Below are 21,145 nucleotides of genomic sequence, written 5' to 3'. Positions count from 1 at the left end.
CTTGAAGGGTATGTCCCACGAAAAAAAAAAAAAAAAAAAAAAATTTATAATTTTTACCTCTAACCTCAGATTAGGAGATAAACTGATCGGTGGGCGTCCCAGCACAACCGATCCATTCACTTCAGTGAACAGTGGGAGGAGCTGAGCGCTTGAACTCTATACTTGGCACTCCTAATGAAACGAATGGAGCGTTATCGCACACGCTTGACCGCTGCGCTATTCATTAGGGGACCTTCAGAAGCTCCTTTCTCAGGGCCGCTGTGGTTCTTAGTGGTCAGACCACCACCAATTAGCTAGTAATCCCCTATCCTGCAGTTAGAGGGATAACCTTCTTTGGTCGGACAACCACTTAAAATAAGTTTTCCCCATCTTGGAATTTCACCCCCTTCCCCGGCCCATCCTGAGACTATGGCAGTTCCGGTAATAGCCAAGTACCTGAACTCAGCAATCTCATGGAAGTGAATGGAGTGGGGCAGCGCATGCACTTCAGAGCAAGCATTGGAGATAGCCGAGTGCTTGAATTTTACAAATCTCTGGCGGTCCCATTGAAGTGAAGGATGGAGCAGAGGCAAGCATGCATGGCCACCGCTTTCAGAACTTCGGGACACACCGGGAGTGAAGTCTTGGGATTGGTGAGGGTCGCAGCAATTGAACACCCACCAATCAGCAAAATAGGTCCCATCCTGCAGGCAGGGAATAACCTGCTGAGATGGGAATATCCCCCAAGGACAGCACAACCCCTTTAGGACTGTTAGAAGGGTTCAACCCATGTGATAATTCCACATTGTATGAAAAATGTTTCACTATAAGATTTTTTTTTTGTACTGACCATAAAATCTCGTCTTATTCATGGGCGGACACAGCTGAAGACCTTATGTATTGCTACTGCCACTAGGAGGCGAACCCTAAGCAGAAAGGGTTAGCCCCTCCCACTAGCTATACCCATTCTGCAGGCACCAAGCCAACCAATTTGTATGTAAGCAATAGCAAAAACATGAAAACTATTACTCAGCATAGCTTCATGTTCAAGTCTTAAGATGACACTCCAACAAGGAGGAAGATCTGTTAAAGTCCTAAGATCAGACTGGGTGGGTGTAGTGTCCTCCAATGAACGAGAGGAGAAAGATTTTACGGCAAGTATGAAAATCTTGTTTTCTCATCTGTACCATTGGGAAACACAGCTGAAGACTGGGACATTCCAAAGCAGACCCTTAGGTGTGGGGAAAACTATAGAAAAACGCATACAGTCCATTGAAGGCAGTCAGTCAAACTCCTTTACCAAGGGAGGAATCTACGGAGAGACTGCAGCAAATCCAGTATCAGATTAACCCTTTCCAATCCAATTTGTATCCTGGTTTTCCTAGGGATCTTACTTTTTTTCTGCCGTTATACAACAGCGCTATCTGCTGGCTAAAGCCAGTACTGCATGAGGTGACACATTGGATAGGCTCCGACAGCAGAGAGGCTGGCAATATACAGTAAGAGAACCCAGACGGGCGTTTTCCAACACCGGAGCTGTACAGCCTTAAATCATGTCTTCAGACGTCAGACAGTGGATTGGAAAGGGTTAAGATACTAAGTTGGGACAGAAGAATGGTGTGGAGTTAGTAAAGTACAGATGGTCGACTTTGAGCCCAGTGGGTGTTGAAAAACTATAGACAGTGCGGCTACGACCCTTCAGGGAATGAAGGCCGAAGCCAAAAACCAGACCCTCCTGTAGGAAGGATAGGAGGCGGGATAAAGAGAAATGCATAGGATTAAAGCTGCGATCACACCAGAGAAATTTTTCCAAACACCAAGATAAACCCGAGAGTAGGACTGTTTTCTAGCCTTCATCAGGATTTGAATGACAGGTTCCACAAATCCAATGGCTCTCAAGACTGCGGCTTCAACCGTCACACCGTTAAACGAAGCATATACAAAACTTGGGTGAAGAGGGATCCCTAATAAGAGATCTTCTTGAAGAGAAAGATGCTATGAAAAGCCATCGAGATCCTCATACCACACACGGCTGGGGCCAATCTTAAGCGATGAAAGTCATGCCATCTTGATCTTGAAAAGTTATGAGATTAGTGGGAAGGGGGAAGAGACGCATCAAAGGAGAGACCCAAAAAGTTCAGACATTGCAATTGTGAAAGGGAAGGCTTTGGGTGGTTGATAATCCATCTGAACCTGCACAGGGTGTCTACAGTGATGTGGAGACTCTCCAGGTTGGCTGACCGGTTCGGGGCTTTTACTATGAGGTCATCAAGATAAGAGGACACTATCCCCTTGGAGTGGAGAAGACCATCATTAACACCAGAACACGTGTGAAGACTTGGGGGCTGTAGTCAACCCAAACAGAAGGGCTGTGAATTGATAGTGATTTGACCGGTTGACGAAAACGCTGATGCACGACAGATAGAGACATTAAGATAGGCATTGTGGATGGATGACAGGAACTTCTCAGGTTCCATGGATGCAATCACAGATCTCAGTAGCTCCATGCGGAAATGTCAGATTTTGACACGCTGATTAAACTTCTTCAGGTCCAGAACTGACCAACACGGCCATCCTTCTTGGTTACCACGAAGAGATTGGAATAAAAACTGGTAATGCGTTGAGAATGAGGAACCGCAACAATGACACTGAGAGGACAGGTTATCTACATCACCCAAGCCAAAGCAAAGGCCTCTGAAGGGGACCTCGAGATCCCGGAATTAAAGAAGCGATCTGGAAGGTGGGCAGATAAAAAAAACCTGAAGAAATTACCTCCAAATCCCAGGCATCTGAGACGTTGGTGAGCCAAGTCTCCCTGAACAGGGAAGTCATCCCCCCACACTGGATGAAAAAGGGCACCAGGAGGGTTTCGGTTTAAAGCAGGGCCTTCGCTTTTGTTCCAGTGAGGTTTTTGTTGAAGTGGTGAAAGGAGCGAAGTTGAGGTATTTTCTTCTACGGAGCTCTCGCACGTTCTGTGGTAGGTGGGAACTCTTAGGACCAGTGGTGGTACCACCAGTGGCTTTAGAGATTATTTCATTTAGTCTGGTGGTGAAAAGTCTTCAGCTAACAAAAGGAAGGCCTGTTGAAAACCTCTTAGAGTTGACATCCGCGTCTCAGAATTTTATCCACAGGGCCTGGCGTGTGACTACTGAAGCTGCCGAGGTGCAAGCTAAGAGTCTGCCTCAAAGGAAGATTTTGCTAGAGATTCCATTTTCCTTCACACACATCTTGAAAAGGCGAAATGTCCGCCTTAGGAATCGTGGAGCATTTTGCCAAACTGGATACTGGGGGATCCATTGCTAGTGAAAACAACAACTTCTCCACTAACTCCCCTGGAATAAGACACACGAGGTCCAGACACTTAGGTTTAGTGAAGCCTTAGTTGGGAAAGTTTAATTCCCTGGCCAAGACATCAAACTCTGAATGGGGGAGGGTCCTCGTATCCACCACTCAGCCACGGAGAATCTCCTCGCTGCACCCATTCCCTGCAGCATGCTTTGTAGGCAACGGGCATGATGTCGTATGCCAGATAGAGAAGGAAACGAGAGGAAGCTCCGTGGCACTTGCACAAGGAGCACAGGCTACCTAAAGAGAACCCCCCCCCCCCCCCGCCCCTACCAACTCCTGGGGGCTTGAATGAGCCTCACCACCTACAGCAGCCCCAGAGTAGAACCGTTGAAGAGGCAACATGCACCCCCCCCACCCCACCCCTTTCTCTTCAAAAAGGTACACCGGCTATGGGAAATGTAGTTAGTAAGAGCAGCAGAGTGTGAGAGACAGATATGCAAGATGGTAGAGAAGGTTCCCAAAAGCCCCAAGGTGTTCTCGGTTCAGCTGTAGAGGACCCCCGGGTGCAGTAACATAGCCCTGAGCCTCCCTATGGAGAAAAACAGAAGTCGTCGTAGTGGGCAGTGTGGAATGGGTCGGGTGTGAGAGAGGGGGAAGAACACAACCTTGCTGCAGAGTGTAGGAGATACCCTTTTGCTGACAAAGTATGGGGATTCCATAGTTCCAGCAGTGTACGCCACTGTCTTTGCCTGCCGGGTTACGTTCAAGTTAGGGATTAGATGCGCCTCCTTTTTTTGGAAGGTCAGGGGAGGCAACAGAGCGGTTAACTCCATTCTGTTATTCCTCCTCGGTGGGGTAACGGGGAGAGTCCTGCCAGCCCCGAATTCTGAATCCAAGTAATTCTTGAAGACAGATAAAAAACAGTTATGCCTCCTACAGAAACCAAGCTAAAACTGGTTCACTTGGTGCTTGCAGGAGGGTATAGTTAATAGAAGGAGCTAACACTTTTCTGCTTCGTTTCCATAGCTATACCAACAGTCTTCAGCTGTGTCCCCCAATGAGTCGCATAAGAAAGTAGAAATTGCATACAATTTTAAGTTGCCACATAGCCTAGTTAAGCAGGGGAACTTGAGATCCCCTATTCTGATTAGACAGTTATCACTTATTAGTAGGAAATTGCTTTGTGTTAACCCCTTTAACTTGAATTAGTTGAAAAGGTCTGGGTTAGACCGGGCACATCGAACGGGACGGATTCCGTCTGTAAGCCCGTCCGGTCTCCCTGCGTACCCGATTTCTCTGTATTACGATGATACTGGTGGCTATACACTGTACAGTTTTTTTTTTCCTTTTCCCCCCCAATGCCTGCGTTTTGCCGTGGATCCTCTGCACAGGCAGTGATAGCGGATTCCACAATTAGAATCCGTCCGTGTGAGAAATTGAATAAAGTAGCCTGACCTGGTACAGTGACCCCATTACAGAATTACTTATTGTGATGATGTACATTAGATTTTAAAGTGTTAGTCTGTACCTGGAAAAACCCATTACATTTTGGCTTTGTTCATACAGGCATCATAGCTTTGACTTTTAACAGAAGCCATCCCTCAAAATCTGCAATATTTCTGCTGTCAAAAAGGGACGGAACCTCTAATGGAAAGATTTCCACTAGGACCATACTAATGGCTATTGAGCGCAAGAGGTGAGCGAGACCCTCAAGAAGATGACATCACATCTTACCTCGATTTGTTCAGTCTCATTAGGAGTCTCCGTCTGCTCGTGAGCCATTACCGCCAACAACTTCTGTATGACAGACACATCTTTTAGGACAGACTGCAGATTAACAGTCTGCCCGTTGGTGAACATCTGATCTGCCAAGCGATTGATGGGCCGGTATCTAGAACAGAAGAGTTCATCACAAGTCACTCCCAGTCATTCTTATTTTCCCCTTCTATTGTGGAATGATTGTGTGTAGTTAAACTCATCCTATATCAGGGATTAAATGTATACGTATCCATCAGTGACGCGTCAGACAGACAAGTGTGTTGGCTCATATACAGCCTATAAAAAGTGACACTTCTAATTGTCTTGCAAGCAATGGGAACTGAACTCCAATAGTGACAACCATAAGACAGGAAATAGCCAACTTCTCCAAAACGTGGCTTGTGATACAAATATTAGTGAGGAACGAGTTAATTACCGACACGGAGGAACCACCAAGAGATCAAGGAAAAACATGTCTGGGGAGAAGTCCTTGCCTATCGCCATGCCAGAGAACAGGTACTGGAGGAAGAAACCTGGAAAAGTAGAAAAAGGAGCCGTCACAAGACAGAATCAAAGGGACAACAACAACATTCTCAATACTTTTGGCCTAACTCAACAAAAATGTACAGATATCATGTGCTATTAAACACAACCAATTCTGTATCCTCAAGACCACCTGTCACAGAGCATGCAGTCTAACCTGCAGGCAGTAGCGAGATTATCTCTTTGGGATTCAGATCAGGGACCCCCTTAACTTCTTGGCGGCATCGAGCATTCCCATATGGAGGCTGGGTGCAGGGATTGTATGGAGCAGTCTCCAAAGACAAGACGCTCCAGACATGGCTGACACTCCACTGCAAAAGTTAATATCAGAGATAAGTTCGTTCACGGCTGTTAACTATTTAAATGCTGCTATCAATTCCGATAGCTGCATTTAAATAGCTCAAATAGCCCCCAAAAAGGAAATCACAGGGTGCAGTTTAGGAGTCAAGACAGCCTGAGGCCTTCTGAAGGCCCACAGAGCTGCCATGTACAGAAATACTTTAGTATTGCAATATACTGTATATGCTAGCATATCTACGAGATTACTTGGTTTCTCTTGCTGGAAGCAAACACATTATATTATATGCTTGTATGTGCAAGATTCTTCTAATCACCCCCCACGCTTTGTTCTCTGGGTAAAACTCCTAACTTGATCTCTCTGCCTTCTCCTGGAGCAGTTTCACCCCTTCCGTTGATAAGAAAGAGCTTCAATCGCTACCTTTGCATTCCTTAGGCTACTGATCATTTGTATAAGTCAATTCTCTTTATTTCATCTCCATTTCTCAGAATTCACGCGTGTGAATTGTAACATATCACTAACCCACCCCTTAAGGCGTAAACATCGGTTAATCATTAGAGTTGTAACCCACCATAAATACTTATGAATTTTAAGGGTGTGTATCTCTGCTGTTATGTCACTTGGTGCAAATAGACGACTTCATACTAGGATTAGAGAATCATCTGCTACCACAAGACACTGGTGTCAGTCTTTGTTTCTCTTGGAGCTTGTTAAAATTTATTGTACTATCATTTTGGAATCAGACATGAGAGGGCTAAGGACTTATTGGTCCAACAATGACATCATTACTGGAGCTGAAGCTCTGAGGTTGCTGGAACAATCATTGGCTGTAGTGGTAAAAAGCCGACCACCATTCTCTCTAGGTGATTGTATACCAGCAGTGAGCCAGTCTCCCCTCTGCAGTAATGCAAACATAATTAGCCCATGTAGATGTGATGCTCAAATAATTCCATATCTGGCCATGTTGTGTGCCAGTACGTACAGTAGCATGGCATTACCTTCATTTTCCCAGAGAGCCTCTATATAATCTTTGGTACTGCTGGGAGTCAGGTAGCCTCGATGAGCGAGCTGTTTCGTGTCCCTAACTGGAAAAGGTAAAAAAGTAAAAACTTGTCAAACACAAAAAGTAGTTGATACATTTGTAAAAAAAAAAAAAAAAATTGGCAACTTCATATATATTTTAATAAATGCAAGGAAAGTCAAACGCACAATGACATCCTCATCATAGACCATCAATACCCAAATCCTGGCACCAGTGATCTACACACAGTTGTGTCTGTACTTGGAAATGCAGTTCAGTCGCTTTGAAGTGAATTGGACTGAGCTGCAGTGCCAGGAACAGCCTCAACTATATGAACGGTGCTGTGCCTGGGTACTCAATGAAAAGCAGCACGGTGCTTGCTGGAGTGTCATTGTCCCTTCATTTATGAACAGAGTTTGTTGGTATATCCAGCTTTTGCAAATGAAGTTTTTTCTTGTGTACCAAAAGAGTTTGGCAACTTTTTAACATACATTGGAGAAAATGTATTAGGACCAGCACTTAAAGGGAACCAGTCATCTGCCTAAAGCACCATAAACTAACTTCTGGCGCTGTTAGGTTTCATTGTCCTACAATTCATACTTTGTACTCTGTGAACTGATAGAATGGAGAACCCTGTATTTAAAGGGGTCACTTTTCTGACTTTGCATTCACTCAGTATATTACAGATAGAACTGGTAGAAGCGTCCCCCAACGGAGCAGATAAAGCCGAGCTAACTCACCTCCTGAGACGGGCGTACTTGGGTCTGCTTTGTGCGTCATCATGATGGTCAACTTGCAGTTATATTCTTTCCGTACTACGGAGCGCGGTGCCCTGAGTAACAGATAAATGGTGGTGAGCGCCAAAATATTACAAGTGAAACTAGTGATGTACATGCGAGACAGTAAATGGGGCATTCGCTGCATGCTGGTGCAGGAGAGAACTAGTCCCCTCTATTAGGTGCATGCACCCAGTCTTCTCCATGCAACAGATGGCGGTTTGCAGCCGCACAGCGTGGAAGCAGGAGAGAGTCAGAATGCAAATTACAGATCTGGCCTGTGCATCTCTTACCATTTATTTGTTACTTTAGGTTCTGGGGGCTGTCAGAGGTGACAGACCACATTTAGGAGTCACAGATGTGTTCTCCCAGGACTCAACATATGTATGGTGGTAAATAAAAAACCCACAGAAGGTTTTTCCCACTTTTGCACAATGAAAACTATTTTTTGGATTTTTTTTTAAAGGCATCACCGCCTTCAAATACCCAGGGCGGAAGGCTTCTGTCCAAGAGAGAAAGATGTGTAGTGTCCAGCTTGTGCAGACAATGCTCTCTAGGTTCTGGACAGAAGAAGGGCAGAACTATGACCTCTTTGAAATGTGTGGACAAAAACATTGGAAAATGTCCCACATTGGCTCAAAGGGAGACAATTGTAATGCATCCTAAGCCCCATTTACACGCAACACTTATCACTCAAAATTCTTTCAAACGATGGCTTTTGAGCGATAATTGTTGCGTGTAAATGCTACCATCATTCCCTTTTCTGCCAAACAATGGATTTCATGTGAGCATGACATCCATAGTTCATGATAGCAGGGATCGAACAAAACAGGCAGCGCTGAATATGCAGAGGTAGTCAGATCTTCCGATCAAGGTAGGTCACAGAATTGTCCCACTTCGAATGAATGGGCCTCAGAAGAGGCTGAATGTGAAGTCGGCTGAAAGGAATCGCCTCGAAGGAGCAGCCCATCAGCCCCAGCACAGCCATGCAGCGATGAATCTTCACGGGATTCGGAGTGTGCAAGTAGACAAACAAGACTATGCTGCCCTGAGCAGTTATCGCTTACGACTGGACAGGGTGCCGGACAAGCCCTCTACCCAATCATAATAGGGAACGGATTTGCAGGAAACGTCTGGCTAAAACCACAGCGCCCGTAACTCTACAAGGTCTACTCACTTGCAATGCGGACAATTCGTGGACTTCATATGCATTCGCCAGAACTCCTTTAAAAGCTTGTTCCTGATCATACAGACATTCTTCACCTGAGGAGAAGCAGTCACAATGACATTCATGACCATCTTCCAACGTGACTCTCTGGACGGCCCTACCGACAAGCAGTACACAACACTGAGCCTACTTACACGGGATAGGTTCTGCTTCTTCGGGTATGCTTTAAGCACTTCTTTGGTGTACGATTCCAATTCTTCTTGAATCTCCCTACCAGTGGCTCCGCTATTCCCTTCTAAGAACTGGAGGCGGAAGATGGAACAGAAGTCAAGTGCCAAGTCTATAAAACTTCATCTTCTATATGATCTAGTCAAATACACCGAATGACAACTTTATTAGAGACCCCCATCTAGTAGCGCACTGGGCCTTCTTTGGCCTTTAGAACCGCAACGATTTCATAGCGCCATAGATTACCCTGAGGCCGGTTTGATACGGGCAATGGAAAAAAAAAAATAAATAGAAAAAAAAAAAAAAAAAAGTTTACGATGCGAGAACGCAGACTCATGAAACCCAGGCTTTTCAATGGTTTCCTTCACATCTGCAATGTTTTCACTCCAGCGATGTCGCACGTTTTTGAAGTTGCTGCATGTCCTAGCATTCTGCGTTTTGCTCTTTTTTAAATCGTCTATGTTTCCCTAAAGAGCCTTCGTTTTATCACACGGCGGAGCACAAACTTGAGTTTTTCGTGTGATGCATTTCTAACATTGGAAACACCTGTCTGTCTTGCGAGAAAACGGCAGCCATGTTTATTCGGGTAAAAGCATCACTGGCGCGCAGATATTTCATGAGCAAGATTGCCATATTGACGGGATTTTCTCACGGCGATATCCCGATTGCCTGTGTGAACCTAGCCTAAGTGTGGTAATTGTTCTGCAGTAATATCGGCCCCTATGGACAGGATGTTTTTTTCTTAATATATAGTTGCTGCAAATTAGATGGAGGAGCTGACACGTTCTGACCAGCTGAGAGGAAGGGGTCATCAATTCATGCTGCTCTTGCCAAATCCTGACCCTTCACATGGAGCAACAGAAATCTGTATTACTGAGCAGTGGAGAAGCTATCGCCTGGTCGTATGAATCAGATTTCTGCGCTCTTTTGCCCACTGGAATCTCGTCCTTTTGTTTAAGAGAAACACGATGGTGCTGAAACTGGTTGCCTCCTGTTATAGCCCATGTGTGCTAAGGAACGATGAGTTGGAGGTTCGGACACGATAGTTGGTGCACCAGAGTTGAGCGTGCAACAGCTGTTCATCACAACAATTCCTGACATCCTCCGACCCCTTTTGTGGACAAGATGTTTGCATCTGCAGGATTCTCTTTCACGGCTTGTTTTGCCTCACCCACACCATCCTCAGTATACTCCCTAACGTTGCACGAGAAAACCCTACAAAGCTGGCAGTGCCCGGGTCTGGTTGGGAATCGCTGCACTCCAGTGTGGATTCCCACTGAAGTGATCCAAAAAATTAATAAAAATGTGTCACTTGATTTTATGCTGCACTCCGGGGGTCACAGATCCAATTTCCATGCAGAGAAGCTCCAATGGTGAAAGGGTTGGGGGTCTCTAGTATACTACAATGTGCCCGACTTACCCGGTTGAGAACAGCCTCCGCCTCATATACTTCGGGGAGAGCCCCTCTGTCCAGTATCCTCAGCTGGTTGGTGAGTAGGTGAATGGCGGAACGAGGACATGTCAGCAGATTGCAGTGGAAACAGGAGCCACGCATGAGCAGATACAGCTTCTACACAAGGAAGAAGAAGAAATGGTTACCCGGATGAGCCAATGAAAATTAAGTAGTCTGCAGCAACATACTTTGTGCCCTAAAATGAGAACATATGATAGGAATTTAAGGTAGACAACTGCCCGACTATTACACAAGAGCCACAGTCCTTCAAGGAAATGGAGACGAGGCGCCGGGGATGGTTGTGGCCACCGCCTCTCTTCACGGTAAGCAGGAGTCCCTCATAGATTGGGCAACTCCTGTTCACGCGGCCCGACAGTCGCTTGACTTTTAGTTCAGCTAAAAAGCCAAGGGACGCCACCAAGCGAGTGATCTGTCCCCGTCAGCGGCCACATGCACACAGAACGGTTATCTCCCCAAATCTCACAAATGGAGTCATTAACGAGCGATGTTCTCCCGCAGCTTGTCCCATTTCTCTGCATTCATCGGAACGCATCGCCCGTTGATTCTGATGTGACCCCCTAATGCATCGCATGAGTGCGCAAAGCAAGGTTTCCCATTGAGATGGATGGAGACACTTCCGATCCTCCGTCACTCAGGTAGCCCGAGCGCACCCTGCACAGACAAAGCAGCAATATTTCAAGGGGAAGGGTGTCGACAGCAGAGAGGCATGTGGGCCAGGTAAGGGTCTCACCAGCGGGGAACATAATGACTCCTTACAGCGGGGGGGATGGTTGTCGTATCACAAATGGTGGATACCTACCTCAAAAAGCAGGGGATTGTATGCGGTCAGAGGCAGCTCAATGTGGCCGAGATGTCCAGGACAGCTGTAGTAGTTCTGAGAGCAGGTGGTGCACACGTCCTTGCTGTCGGAGGGGCCCAGGGCCAGGTCATGCAGGCCGTTCACCATGGGGTTCCCAGCAGGGTCCAGGTATTGGGGATTGCTGATGGCTTTCACACTCAGCTTCCTAGAACAGAAGAAGACGCGGTCACAAGTCTAAGAATGTACTAAGGGGGAGTCAGCGAAGCTAAAAGTCAGCGCCGCACTGAGGTCTCAGCGGGATGATGCTGATACTATTGTTTCAGCTGGTATCCCGCTTGGAGCTCACAGCTGGATATCAGCTGAGAGCTCCGAGGACAATGCAGCTGTATGCAGAAGACAGTGCTCCCGCTGTCTTCTGCATACAGCGTGAGCTTCATTTACACAAGAATAAGCTCTTAAGTAGCTAATTAGCTACTTAGGCCGGCTGTCCACAGGCGATGCGGTATCCCGTGGCGGGAGCTGCTGCCGAATCTCTGCCAGTCAGCCTTATCTAATAGATTATCTGACCGCGGAGAATCGGGGCAATTCGCAGCATACTGCAAGTTGTCTGCCGCAAGCGGAGAATCGCAATGATTCTCCGCTCGTGGACAGATACTGGTGCTCTCCATAGCAACGCTATGGGAAGCGTCATCCGGCGTGATTCGCTGGCGGTTTATCGTTTGAACAAAATTTAAACGATGATCTTCCAGTGTAAATGCACCTTTACACAAGAGCGCATTCACATCTGCAGTTCTGGTCTGTCAATAGTCCAACTCCGACAGGATAAGTAATGTATGATCGCAGTGACTTCACCAGCAGAATAGTGAGTGCAGCTCTGGAGTATAATACAGGATGTAATTCAGGATCAGTACAGGATAAGTAATGTATGTAAACAGTGACTCCACCAGCAGAATAGTGAGTGCAGCTCTGGGGTATAATGCAGGATGTAATTCAGGATCAGTACAGGATAAGTAATGTATGTAAACAGTGACTCCACCAGCAGAATAGTGAGTGCAGCTCTGGGGTATAATGCAGGATGTAATTCAGGATCAGTACAGGATAAGTAATGTATGTAAACAGTGACTCCACCAGCAGAATAGTGAGTGCAGCTCTGGGGTATTATGCAGGATGTAATTCAGGATCAGTACAGGATAAGTAATGTATGTAAACAGTGACTCCACCAGCAGAATAGTGAGTGCAGCTCTGGGGTATTATGCAGGATGTAATTCAGGATCAGTACAGGATAAGTAATGTATGTAAACAGTGACTCCACCAGCAGAATAGTGAGTGCAGCTCTGGGGTATAATGCAGGATGTAATTCAGGATCAGTACAGGATAAGTAATGTATGTAAACAGTGACTCCACCAGCAGAATAGTGAGTGCAGCTCTGGGGTATAATGCAGGATGTAATTCAGGATCAGTACAGGTAAGTAATGTATGTACACAGTGACCCTATCAGCAGAATAGTGAGTGCAGCTCTGGAGTATAATACAGGATGTAACTCAGGATCAGTAATGTATGTATACAGTGACTCCACCAGCAGAATAGTGAGTGCAGCTCTGGAGTATAATACAGGATGTCACTCAGGATCAGTACAGGATAAGTAATGTATGTACACAGTGACTCCACCAGCAGAATAGTGAGTGCAGCTCTGGAGTATAATACAGGATGTCACTCAGGATCAGTACAGGATAAGTAATGTATGTACACAGTGACTCCACCAGCAGAATAGTGAGTGCAGCTCTGGAGTATAACACAGCATGTAACTCAGGATCAGTAATGTATGTACACAGTGACTCCACCAGCAGAATAGTGAGTGCAGCTCTGGAGTATAATACAGGATGTAACTCAGGATCAGTACAGGATAAGTAATGTATGTACACAGTGACTCCACCAGCAGAATAGTGAGTACAGCTCTGGAGTATAATACTGGATGTAACTCAGGATCAGTACAGGATAAGTAATGTATGTACACAGTGACTCCACCAGCAGAATAGTGAGTGCAGCTCTGGAGTATAATACTGGATGTAGCTCAGGATCAGTAATGTATGTACACAGTGACTCCACCAGCAGAATAGTGAGTGCAGCTGTGGATTTTGGACAGAAGGAAGAAGTGCTGCATGTACCGCTCTCCTTCCAGTATGTTGAGCTGGATCTGCGGCGGAGCGAAACCGATCTGACCCCACTATACTCAGTGGGTCGGCTCAGCGCTGTCTGGCTCGGCCGCGGGGATTCCCCTTATCTGCCCCCGTGTGCCGTTATGGACGCCCCCTGAGCTACGAGCACAGTAACAGCCCGCCGCGGGACGGTGACAACAGCCGCCGGTTACCTGATCTCCTCGGATGAGAAGTAACAAAAGGAAATGTCCTGCAGGCGCCGCCATGGTACCTCCTTGGAGAACTGCATGCTGCTGAACTCTCCGGCCCGAGCTGCTCACTGCTCCTCCACATGTGCAGGACCCGGAAGTGGAATGTTCCACTGTGTAACCCGGACGGGGGGGAAGGGACGGGTCACTTTCACCTAGCACGCTCTACAACCGGTTAGACTGTAATATATTATCAGGCTGTAGCAGACGCATAGTCTTGTATTCTGTTCTAGGAAAAGCTTTGGTTACAGAACACGGTTTATGTGTATGACATAAGAACGGCTCCCCCCGTTTGCGGATGGTACAGTCTGGCATCATGGCGCTGTCCTGCGGGTCGCTGCGGACTGTCTGTGTCAGGACGGGCGCACTGCTCAGGTACGGGGGGGACTCTGCATAACGGCTGGGGAGCAAAATGCCAGTGGGTGTTGGGGGTCTAAGGACGAAACCATTTGTATTTTGTGGTGGGGGAATGGGGAGAAGTGGGTACACATCACCTCTGCTGGAGGGCACAGCTTGTATACCCACAGCGGGGAACTACAAGTCCCAGTCTGGGGCATGTAATACTCCACTATATTACGGAGAGCCATGGTTTCTGGGACTTGTAGTTCCCCTGTATCTGGACTGTGTGCAGTTCTGATATCTGTGCCTTTCTGGGACTTGTAGTTCCCCCGGAGGTTGGTTAAAGGGATCTTCCATGTCTGCACCATGTATAATATATGGAGATACTCTTACGCCGTGTGAGGACGGCCGGGCTCAGGTTGCCGTTATCCGCCGCGTGCCGCCTGCTGGAGACATTGTGCGCCAATCGCCATGCACTCGGCATATATGTGGGTGTAATACGCGCCAGGATAGAACATACTGCGATCTTTCGTGTGTTTTTCACGCAATTCACGTGAGCAGCAACATGGCCGCCTATAGGAGATCGGTACAGCGCATGCGGAACACGTTATACCAACACGGACGTGTGAGCCCGGCCTGGGTGGCATAGATTATTTTGCACTGGCTGTACGCTGCAGACCGTATTCATACAACATCCTGCTGGTTGTCAATGGAAACAGTCAGCAAGTTGTTGTCAGAGCCGTGCGGACAGACTTCACAATGCTAAGGGTGGGTTATTTCCTATATCCGGTTTCTGTACACTACTGGGGTAATGACCGCTTCGCTGCCTGCACGTCAGGGGTTAACCTTCCTTTTTTACGCACAGAATTCGGAATTGTGTCCCGGCCTGACCCGACTCCGAGCGCCATATGCACTTATGATGCGCAGCGTTCAGGTCAGGGGACCGCGATCAGGCCGGGACACACTCCAAATTCTGAAGGCAAAGTAAGACGGCGTTGTTAACCCCTTACTTGAGCAGATGCTGAGCAAGCAAGGAATGCTGGGAGATTTCAGGTCTGAAGCCTGCAGAATTGTGAATGCAGCTCTGGGTTTTTATCTAGATAGAAGGGGTTGTACTGCAATCAGCTTTTATGGCCTATCTATGGGATAGGAGATGGAAGCGTGAACAGTGGGGGTCTCACCGCTGATCCCAAGAACAGGGGTCCCTTTCCCCTCCTCAATGTGGGCTTCCCGCACAGTGATACGGAAATTGCGCGGTGGAGCGTATGCGTTGCGGCTGCAGTCATCTTCAGTGGGACGGCTTTTTCCATCAGCCCCATTCAATTTCCATGTCACCGTGAGAGGTACAGCGAGCCCCCAATGAGGATGGGACAGGGGCAAGGGACTCCGTTCTCAAGATGGGTGGGGGTCCCAGCGGTGAGACCTCCAGCGATCAGACTTCTATCGCCTATCATGTGGATCGGCGATTACATTGGATTGTGGTTGCACTCCTCGTTCAGTTTCTGCAGATGTATAAGTGAAGCGGCGATCGTCCTGTGTGATCAGGCAGTCCCTCATCTATGAACAACTGCCTGTTTACTGTGAATGGAGGCGGCCGTCTGGCACGCGCTCAGGCCTGCTCTGCCTCCATATACTGTGTGAAAGCACCAGAGCTGATTACCGCTGGGACGACTGTTGGGCACTAAAGCCCCCGATGGTTGTCCTGGGTAAGGGGGCCCTTTGGGTGGTCGATCAATGTTTGATTGGAGGTTTGACATTTGTGATCCTACCGATCAACACATGAATGGGCCAAACAACGGAGAGGACGCCAATCGCCGGGAGTCCCAGGCGCTGTTGTGTTCTTGCACTCAAAATAATTGAGATTGCATTTCCCTAAAGGAGGTGGACAAAAATATGGAAACGCCATATGAAATGCCTGGGATTTGAATCATTAGCACTGAGCTGCCCTTTTGACCCCTTTTTGGCTTTCTTTCCCACCAAATTTGTGTTTACTTCACCTCTTGCCCTGCTCTGGGTGGTTATGGGAGCCAGCTGGTGACAGCAGCTGAGTGGCTCAAACCCCTGACTAACTACATTATACACTGCTCTGTGAATAGCCAGTGTTGATCACATGATCAGCGCTCCACGATCACAGAGTCGGTGTAGTATATTGGTAGTCCTAACGCTACCGATTCACTGTAGGGGATTAGGTAGTCTAGAGATGACAACGGCCATCTAGGCCACCCAAAAATGGAAACCGGAAAGGAGGGATGGGCGAGAAGGTAATATACCCCACCCCCCACCCTCCAGTCCCGGGACAGAATTTTGTCTTTATAAGATTCTTTTTCTTTGTTTATAAACATTTGTGTCATTTATAAAACCACTTTCTATCCTTTCTTACAGCCTGTGGCCGAGGAAGTTCTCTCCGCCTGTAATCGGCGCAGCAGGTATGTGGATGGCTTTCCTAGTTCTGTCCCCTCAGGAGACAAATGGACATTTTAAAGGGGTTGTCCCGCGCCGAAACGTTTTTTTTTTTTTATTCAATAGGCCCCCCGTTCGGCGCGAGACAAACCCAATGGATGTGTTAAAAAAAAAAAAAAAAATGTTTAGTACTTACCCGAATCCCCGCGCTGCGGCGACTTCTTCCTTACCTTACTAAGATGGCCGCCGGGATCTTCACCCACGATGCACCGCGGATCTTCTCCCATGGTGCACCGTGGGCTCTGTGCGGTCCATTGCCGATTCCAGCCTCCTGATTGGCTGGAATCGGCACACGTGACGGGGCGGAGCTACGAGGACCAGCTCTCCGGCACGAGCGGCCCCATTCACCAGGGAGAAGACCGGACTGCGCAAGCGCGTCTAATCGGGCGATTAGACGCTGAAATTAGACGGCACCATGGAGACGGGGACGCTAGCAACGGAACAGGTAAGTGAATAACTTCTGTATGGCCAATATTTAATGCACGATGTATATTACAAAGTGCATTAATATGGCCATACAGAAGTGTATACCCCCACTTGCTGGCGCGGGACAACCCCTTTAAGACTCAGTTGTAATTTGTCAGCTTTATCAATAAAATGTGTGAAAACCAATATGGCCTCCGTCACAGCGCTGCATTTCATAGGTCTTGTTTAGAAGTTGCAAAGTCACGATTACTTCCTTGATAATGTTGTGATCTTGTTTCCGTTATCAGCTCTCCTTCGGCCGCTGGTAAATCCATGTGCGCCCGGTGACGTCCGACGATTGTCTGCATTGTGCTCCCCGCTCAGCAGATCCACACAGAGCATCCTTCTTCCAGCAACACAAAGACTAACCCCTACACAGAGCTGCCCCGTTCTCAGCAGGTAAGTGGGGCTCTTTCCTGGTCTTACATGGTGAGAACAATACCTCTGCAGCGCCACCTATTGGAAGGCAGCATTCCTGCAAGTCATTGTCAGACTCTTTAAACAAGCTTTATAACAATGACTGGGAATTGTGAGTCAAAGCCAGAGGAACCATACACAGACAGCTGTTTATGGGTGATTGCCCCTTATCAGTGTACAATAGGTGTCTGGCTTGGCTAGTGAGAGGCCTATAGACTTGGGTCAGGAAGGATTCTTAGGGAGAGCACCTAGAAGGTGTGAGAAGACTTTGAAGACCATCCATGCTGCTCTGGGAAATATGCAAATGGAAAGATGGAAGTCAATATCAGACTTTCCATACAAGCCTTGTAACAATTACTAGGAATTGTGAGCCAAAGCCAGAATAACCATGGTGAAAAAATGAGATGTAATATTAAAAAGTTGTAGAAGTTTTCATTTTATAGTGATTAAAGGGAGTTTCCAAACTTTTTTTTACATTTTATTTGAATTAATAATCAAGACAAAATTCTGCCCCAGGACCAGAGTAGGAGGGGGTATATTACCTGCAGTTGTTCTTCTCTGCTGTCTGTCCAATCCGCTGGGTCCTGTTTTCAGCCATCCAAGATGGCTAACACAGTCTTCAGACTACCTAATCCCCGCGGTGCATTGGTAGCGCCAAATTACTAATGGACTATACCCTCTCTCTGATTGGCCAGGGCTGCTCATGTGATCAGCAGTGGTGAATTAGAAAGCTGTGCAGCGTCCTTTCCTGATTTTACCTGTCATGCAGACACCCATCCGTGGCTCAGTTCTGAAGTGAATGGCTGTAGGTGGCCATGCATGTGCACCACCACCGCTCCATTCGCTTCTGTGGAACCTCCGGAGTCAGCTATCTCCGGTAGTCCCATTGAATGGAGCGGTGGTGTGTTTGCCCATTCACTTTGGAACTGACCATCCTCCAATGAACCTCATCTCTACTACTAATAACTGTTTTCAATGGAAACATAGAACCTCACTGGACTCTCGGAAAACGTACAGGACCGACTGACCTAGTTTTCCCCCAACACTTTTTTCCCCTGTCTCTCTAGTGTAACTCCATTGCTTCCAAGCATCCTTCAACAGCCTTCAAGAACCGTCACGTATATAAGCCTACGGAAGGGGAAGCGAAAGACGGTGCCATCTGTAACCGACCGGTTTATGCGTCTGCACTGTGGCCTCTGGATCCGGAGAAAGGTATTATTGAGAAATAGCGTTAGGCGCGGTTCACATCTGTGCTGTGGGTTTCTGTTTTCCTGTCCTGTTATGAGAGCAGGAAGACTGAATCCCTGCTGGATCCGGCCTATGATGCAACCAAATAGTGCCGGAGGGACCCCATTGACTATACTTGGGTCTGTCTGGCTTTTGTCGTGCCCTTGGGCATTCTACCTGACAAAATAGTGCAGGATTCTGGGACACATCTGGACTGGAAGCTCTGAACAGCAATAGGCCCTGTGTAATGCTTCATCTTCCCTGTGGTGGCGCTGATCTTCACGGATTACGCTGATTACCGAAGATCTTGACAGTAGGACCCTGTGTGATCTGCAGGGGCTCTTCTGACAAACTGCAGTGGACCAACCTTCTAAGATACATATAAACATAAACCATACAGATAAAATGGGCAAGTAAAACATGAAAAGTAGCAAAGTAATTAGTAGTGAAAAATGCAAAAGGTGTCATTTTGAATGACTGCTATGTTGTTGTGTTTAACCCCTTAAGGACCAGGCTGTTGTCTCCCTAAAGGACAAGATCCTTTTTAGGGATTTTACCCATGTAGTGGTTATACTGCCCTATTTTTTTCCTTCCGCTACAAAAATTATTATGGTACATATAGGGCTATTTTTTTTTATATCTTTTCTCCTGTTTTTTTTTAGCTAAAAAAAAATGTTTTTTGTTTTTAAATTTATTTTTTTAAATTAGAATTTATATTATATAATGGAAACGGGTTCCTCATTTTGCTTAGGATGTTTTGATATATAATATGTAAAGTTTCGGATTACAGGGCGCATACTGCGACGGTTTTTATTGGTGTCGACGGTGGGTCATTTTCTTCTTTTATGTATATATTTTTATTTTATTCTGTAATTTTGACTAATTTTTTTTTACTATCTATGTCCCCAATTACATCATATAAGACCTCTGGGAGTCATTCACAAGGTCTTTTTTTAATTTCATATTTTAACATACTTTTCCACTGTACCTGGGGCATCCATAGGAGCCATAATAACAGGGAAAATATCCCCCTGTAGTGGCAATAGTCACTAACGGAGCCGATCCGGGGCTTTTTAGTACCGAGCTCTATGTAGCCGGAAAAGGAGAAGTTAGAATTAGTCAAAAAACACTTCTCTCTTCTCTTCTGGGTCTTCTGCTGTGCCTGACAGCTGAAGACCCAACCTGCTCCTGCTTGATTTCGGAGGCTATATTCCCACACCGTACATCTGCTATCGACAGGGATTAAAGCCCTTTATTTACGGCACTTGGTCCTTAAAGGGGTTGTCCGGCCATAAACATTAGATCTCATTACTTCTGTTTGCCCATTTCCATGCACTTTGTAATATACATTGTGCATGGAAAATGAAGCAAACAGAAGTTTTGGACTTACCTGAAGGGATGCCCCCCCCTGTGTTGCTCCTCCGTCGTCCCTGGTTACCACAAGAATCTTCTCTTCTTGTCGGGCCAGCTCTTGTCGGCGCGGGAACGAGCCCCTTCTCATCCGCGCATGCGCAGTTCTTCTCTCTGCAGCCGGGACCGATATACGATCTTCTTGTGTGCAGGGGGAGGAGGATGGAAGAGCCTCAGAGCAGGAACTGAGCTCCCGCCCCCTCTCTGCCTCCTCTCCGCCCCTCTGCAGTATTTGCAATGGGGAGAGCCGAGACGGGGGCGGGGCTAATTCGTGAACCTTAGCCCCGCCCCCGTCCCGCCTCTCCTCATTGAAAATAGTGCAGAGGGGCGGAGAGGAGGCAGAGAGGGGGCGGGAGCTCAGTTCCTGCTCTGAGGCTCTTCCATCCTCTCCCCCCTGCACACAAGAAGATCGTATATCGGTCCCGGCTGCAGAGAGAAGAACTGCGCATGCGCGGATGAGAAGGGGCTCGTTCCCGCGCCGACAAGAGCTGGCCCGACAAGAAGAGAAGATTCTTGTGGTAACCAGGGACGACGGAGGAGCAACACAGGGGGGGGCATCCCTTCAGGTAAGTCCAAAACTTCTGTTTGCTTCATTTTCCATGCACAATGTATATTACAAAGTGCATGGAAATGGGCAAACAGAAGTAATGAGATCTAATGTTTATGGCCGGACAACCCCTTTAAGGGTTTAATCAACAATCGACATAAAGATGCATAAACGTTATTGGATATAAACATAACATCGGAATGATTTTCTATTTTGGACAGTAATTCCCATCATTGTAGTGTAGCGCCCTTCAACGATATGCAATTAAGGAGCTGACATTATGCTAATATCCATTTGCAGGCTGGTTATAAAAAGAAGCTGTGGAAGAAGAAGGCCGCCAGGAAGAAGCGTCTCCGAGAAATCGTATTCTGTAACAAAACGCAGAGCAAACTGCTGGACAAGATGACCTCGCCGTACTGGAAGAGGAGAAACTGGTACGTCAATGACCCCTACCAGAAATACCACGACCGCACTAACCTCAAAGTGTAGACTTTGACCTGCACAATCTTACTATGAAGTGTAATAAAGCCTATATAAACCTGGA

The 21,145-nt window shown here is 47.0% G+C and overlaps 2 protein-coding genes across 3 annotated transcripts in view; one reads left to right on the top strand and one right to left on the bottom strand.

Annotated features, from left to right (window-relative positions):
* POLR1A (RNA polymerase I subunit A) overlaps nucleotides 1-13,820 on the bottom strand; it is a 70,175-nt gene extending 56,355 nt beyond the window's left edge. Inside the window, exons 1-9 of the mRNA XM_066572989.1 lie at nucleotides 13,701-13,820; nucleotides 11,333-11,537; nucleotides 10,480-10,629; nucleotides 9,026-9,133; nucleotides 8,841-8,926; nucleotides 7,628-7,719; nucleotides 6,865-6,951; nucleotides 5,462-5,558; nucleotides 5,002-5,158 (exon numbers count right to left, since the gene is read on the bottom strand). Of these exons, the coding sequence (XP_066429086.1) occupies nucleotides 5,002-5,158; nucleotides 5,462-5,558; nucleotides 6,865-6,951; nucleotides 7,628-7,719; nucleotides 8,841-8,926; nucleotides 9,026-9,133; nucleotides 10,480-10,629; nucleotides 11,333-11,537; nucleotides 13,701-13,777 (1,059 nt within the window). The 5' untranslated portion in view covers nucleotides 13,778-13,820. The remainder of the gene's footprint in view (nucleotides 1-5,001; nucleotides 5,159-5,461; nucleotides 5,559-6,864; nucleotides 6,952-7,627; nucleotides 7,720-8,840; nucleotides 8,927-9,025; nucleotides 9,134-10,479; nucleotides 10,630-11,332; nucleotides 11,538-13,700) is intronic.
* MRPL35 (mitochondrial ribosomal protein L35) overlaps nucleotides 1-21,145 on the top strand; it is a 49,699-nt gene extending 28,554 nt beyond the window's left edge. Inside the window, exons 1-5 of one of the 2 annotated variants that reach the window (XM_066572990.1) lie at nucleotides 13,912-14,111; nucleotides 16,458-16,501; nucleotides 17,249-17,399; nucleotides 18,485-18,629; nucleotides 20,902-21,145. In XM_066572990.1, the coding sequence (XP_066429087.1) occupies nucleotides 14,035-14,111; nucleotides 16,458-16,501; nucleotides 17,249-17,399; nucleotides 18,485-18,629; nucleotides 20,902-21,090 (606 nt within the window). In that variant the 5' untranslated portion in view covers nucleotides 13,912-14,034 and the 3' untranslated portion in view covers nucleotides 21,091-21,145. Of the gene's footprint in view, nucleotides 1-13,911; nucleotides 14,112-16,457; nucleotides 16,502-17,248; nucleotides 17,400-18,484; nucleotides 18,630-20,901 lie in introns of those variants that run through there. The other variant, XM_066572991.1, reaches the window with a different exon arrangement.

The sequence above is a fragment of the Eleutherodactylus coqui genome, chromosome 7 (genome assembly GCF_035609145.1).
Source record: "Eleutherodactylus coqui strain aEleCoq1 chromosome 7, aEleCoq1.hap1, whole genome shotgun sequence".
In the NCBI taxonomy this organism is placed as follows: Eukaryota; Metazoa; Chordata; class Amphibia; order Anura; family Eleutherodactylidae; genus Eleutherodactylus; species Eleutherodactylus coqui.
This window is presented reverse-complemented; position numbering and strand designations above follow the sequence as displayed.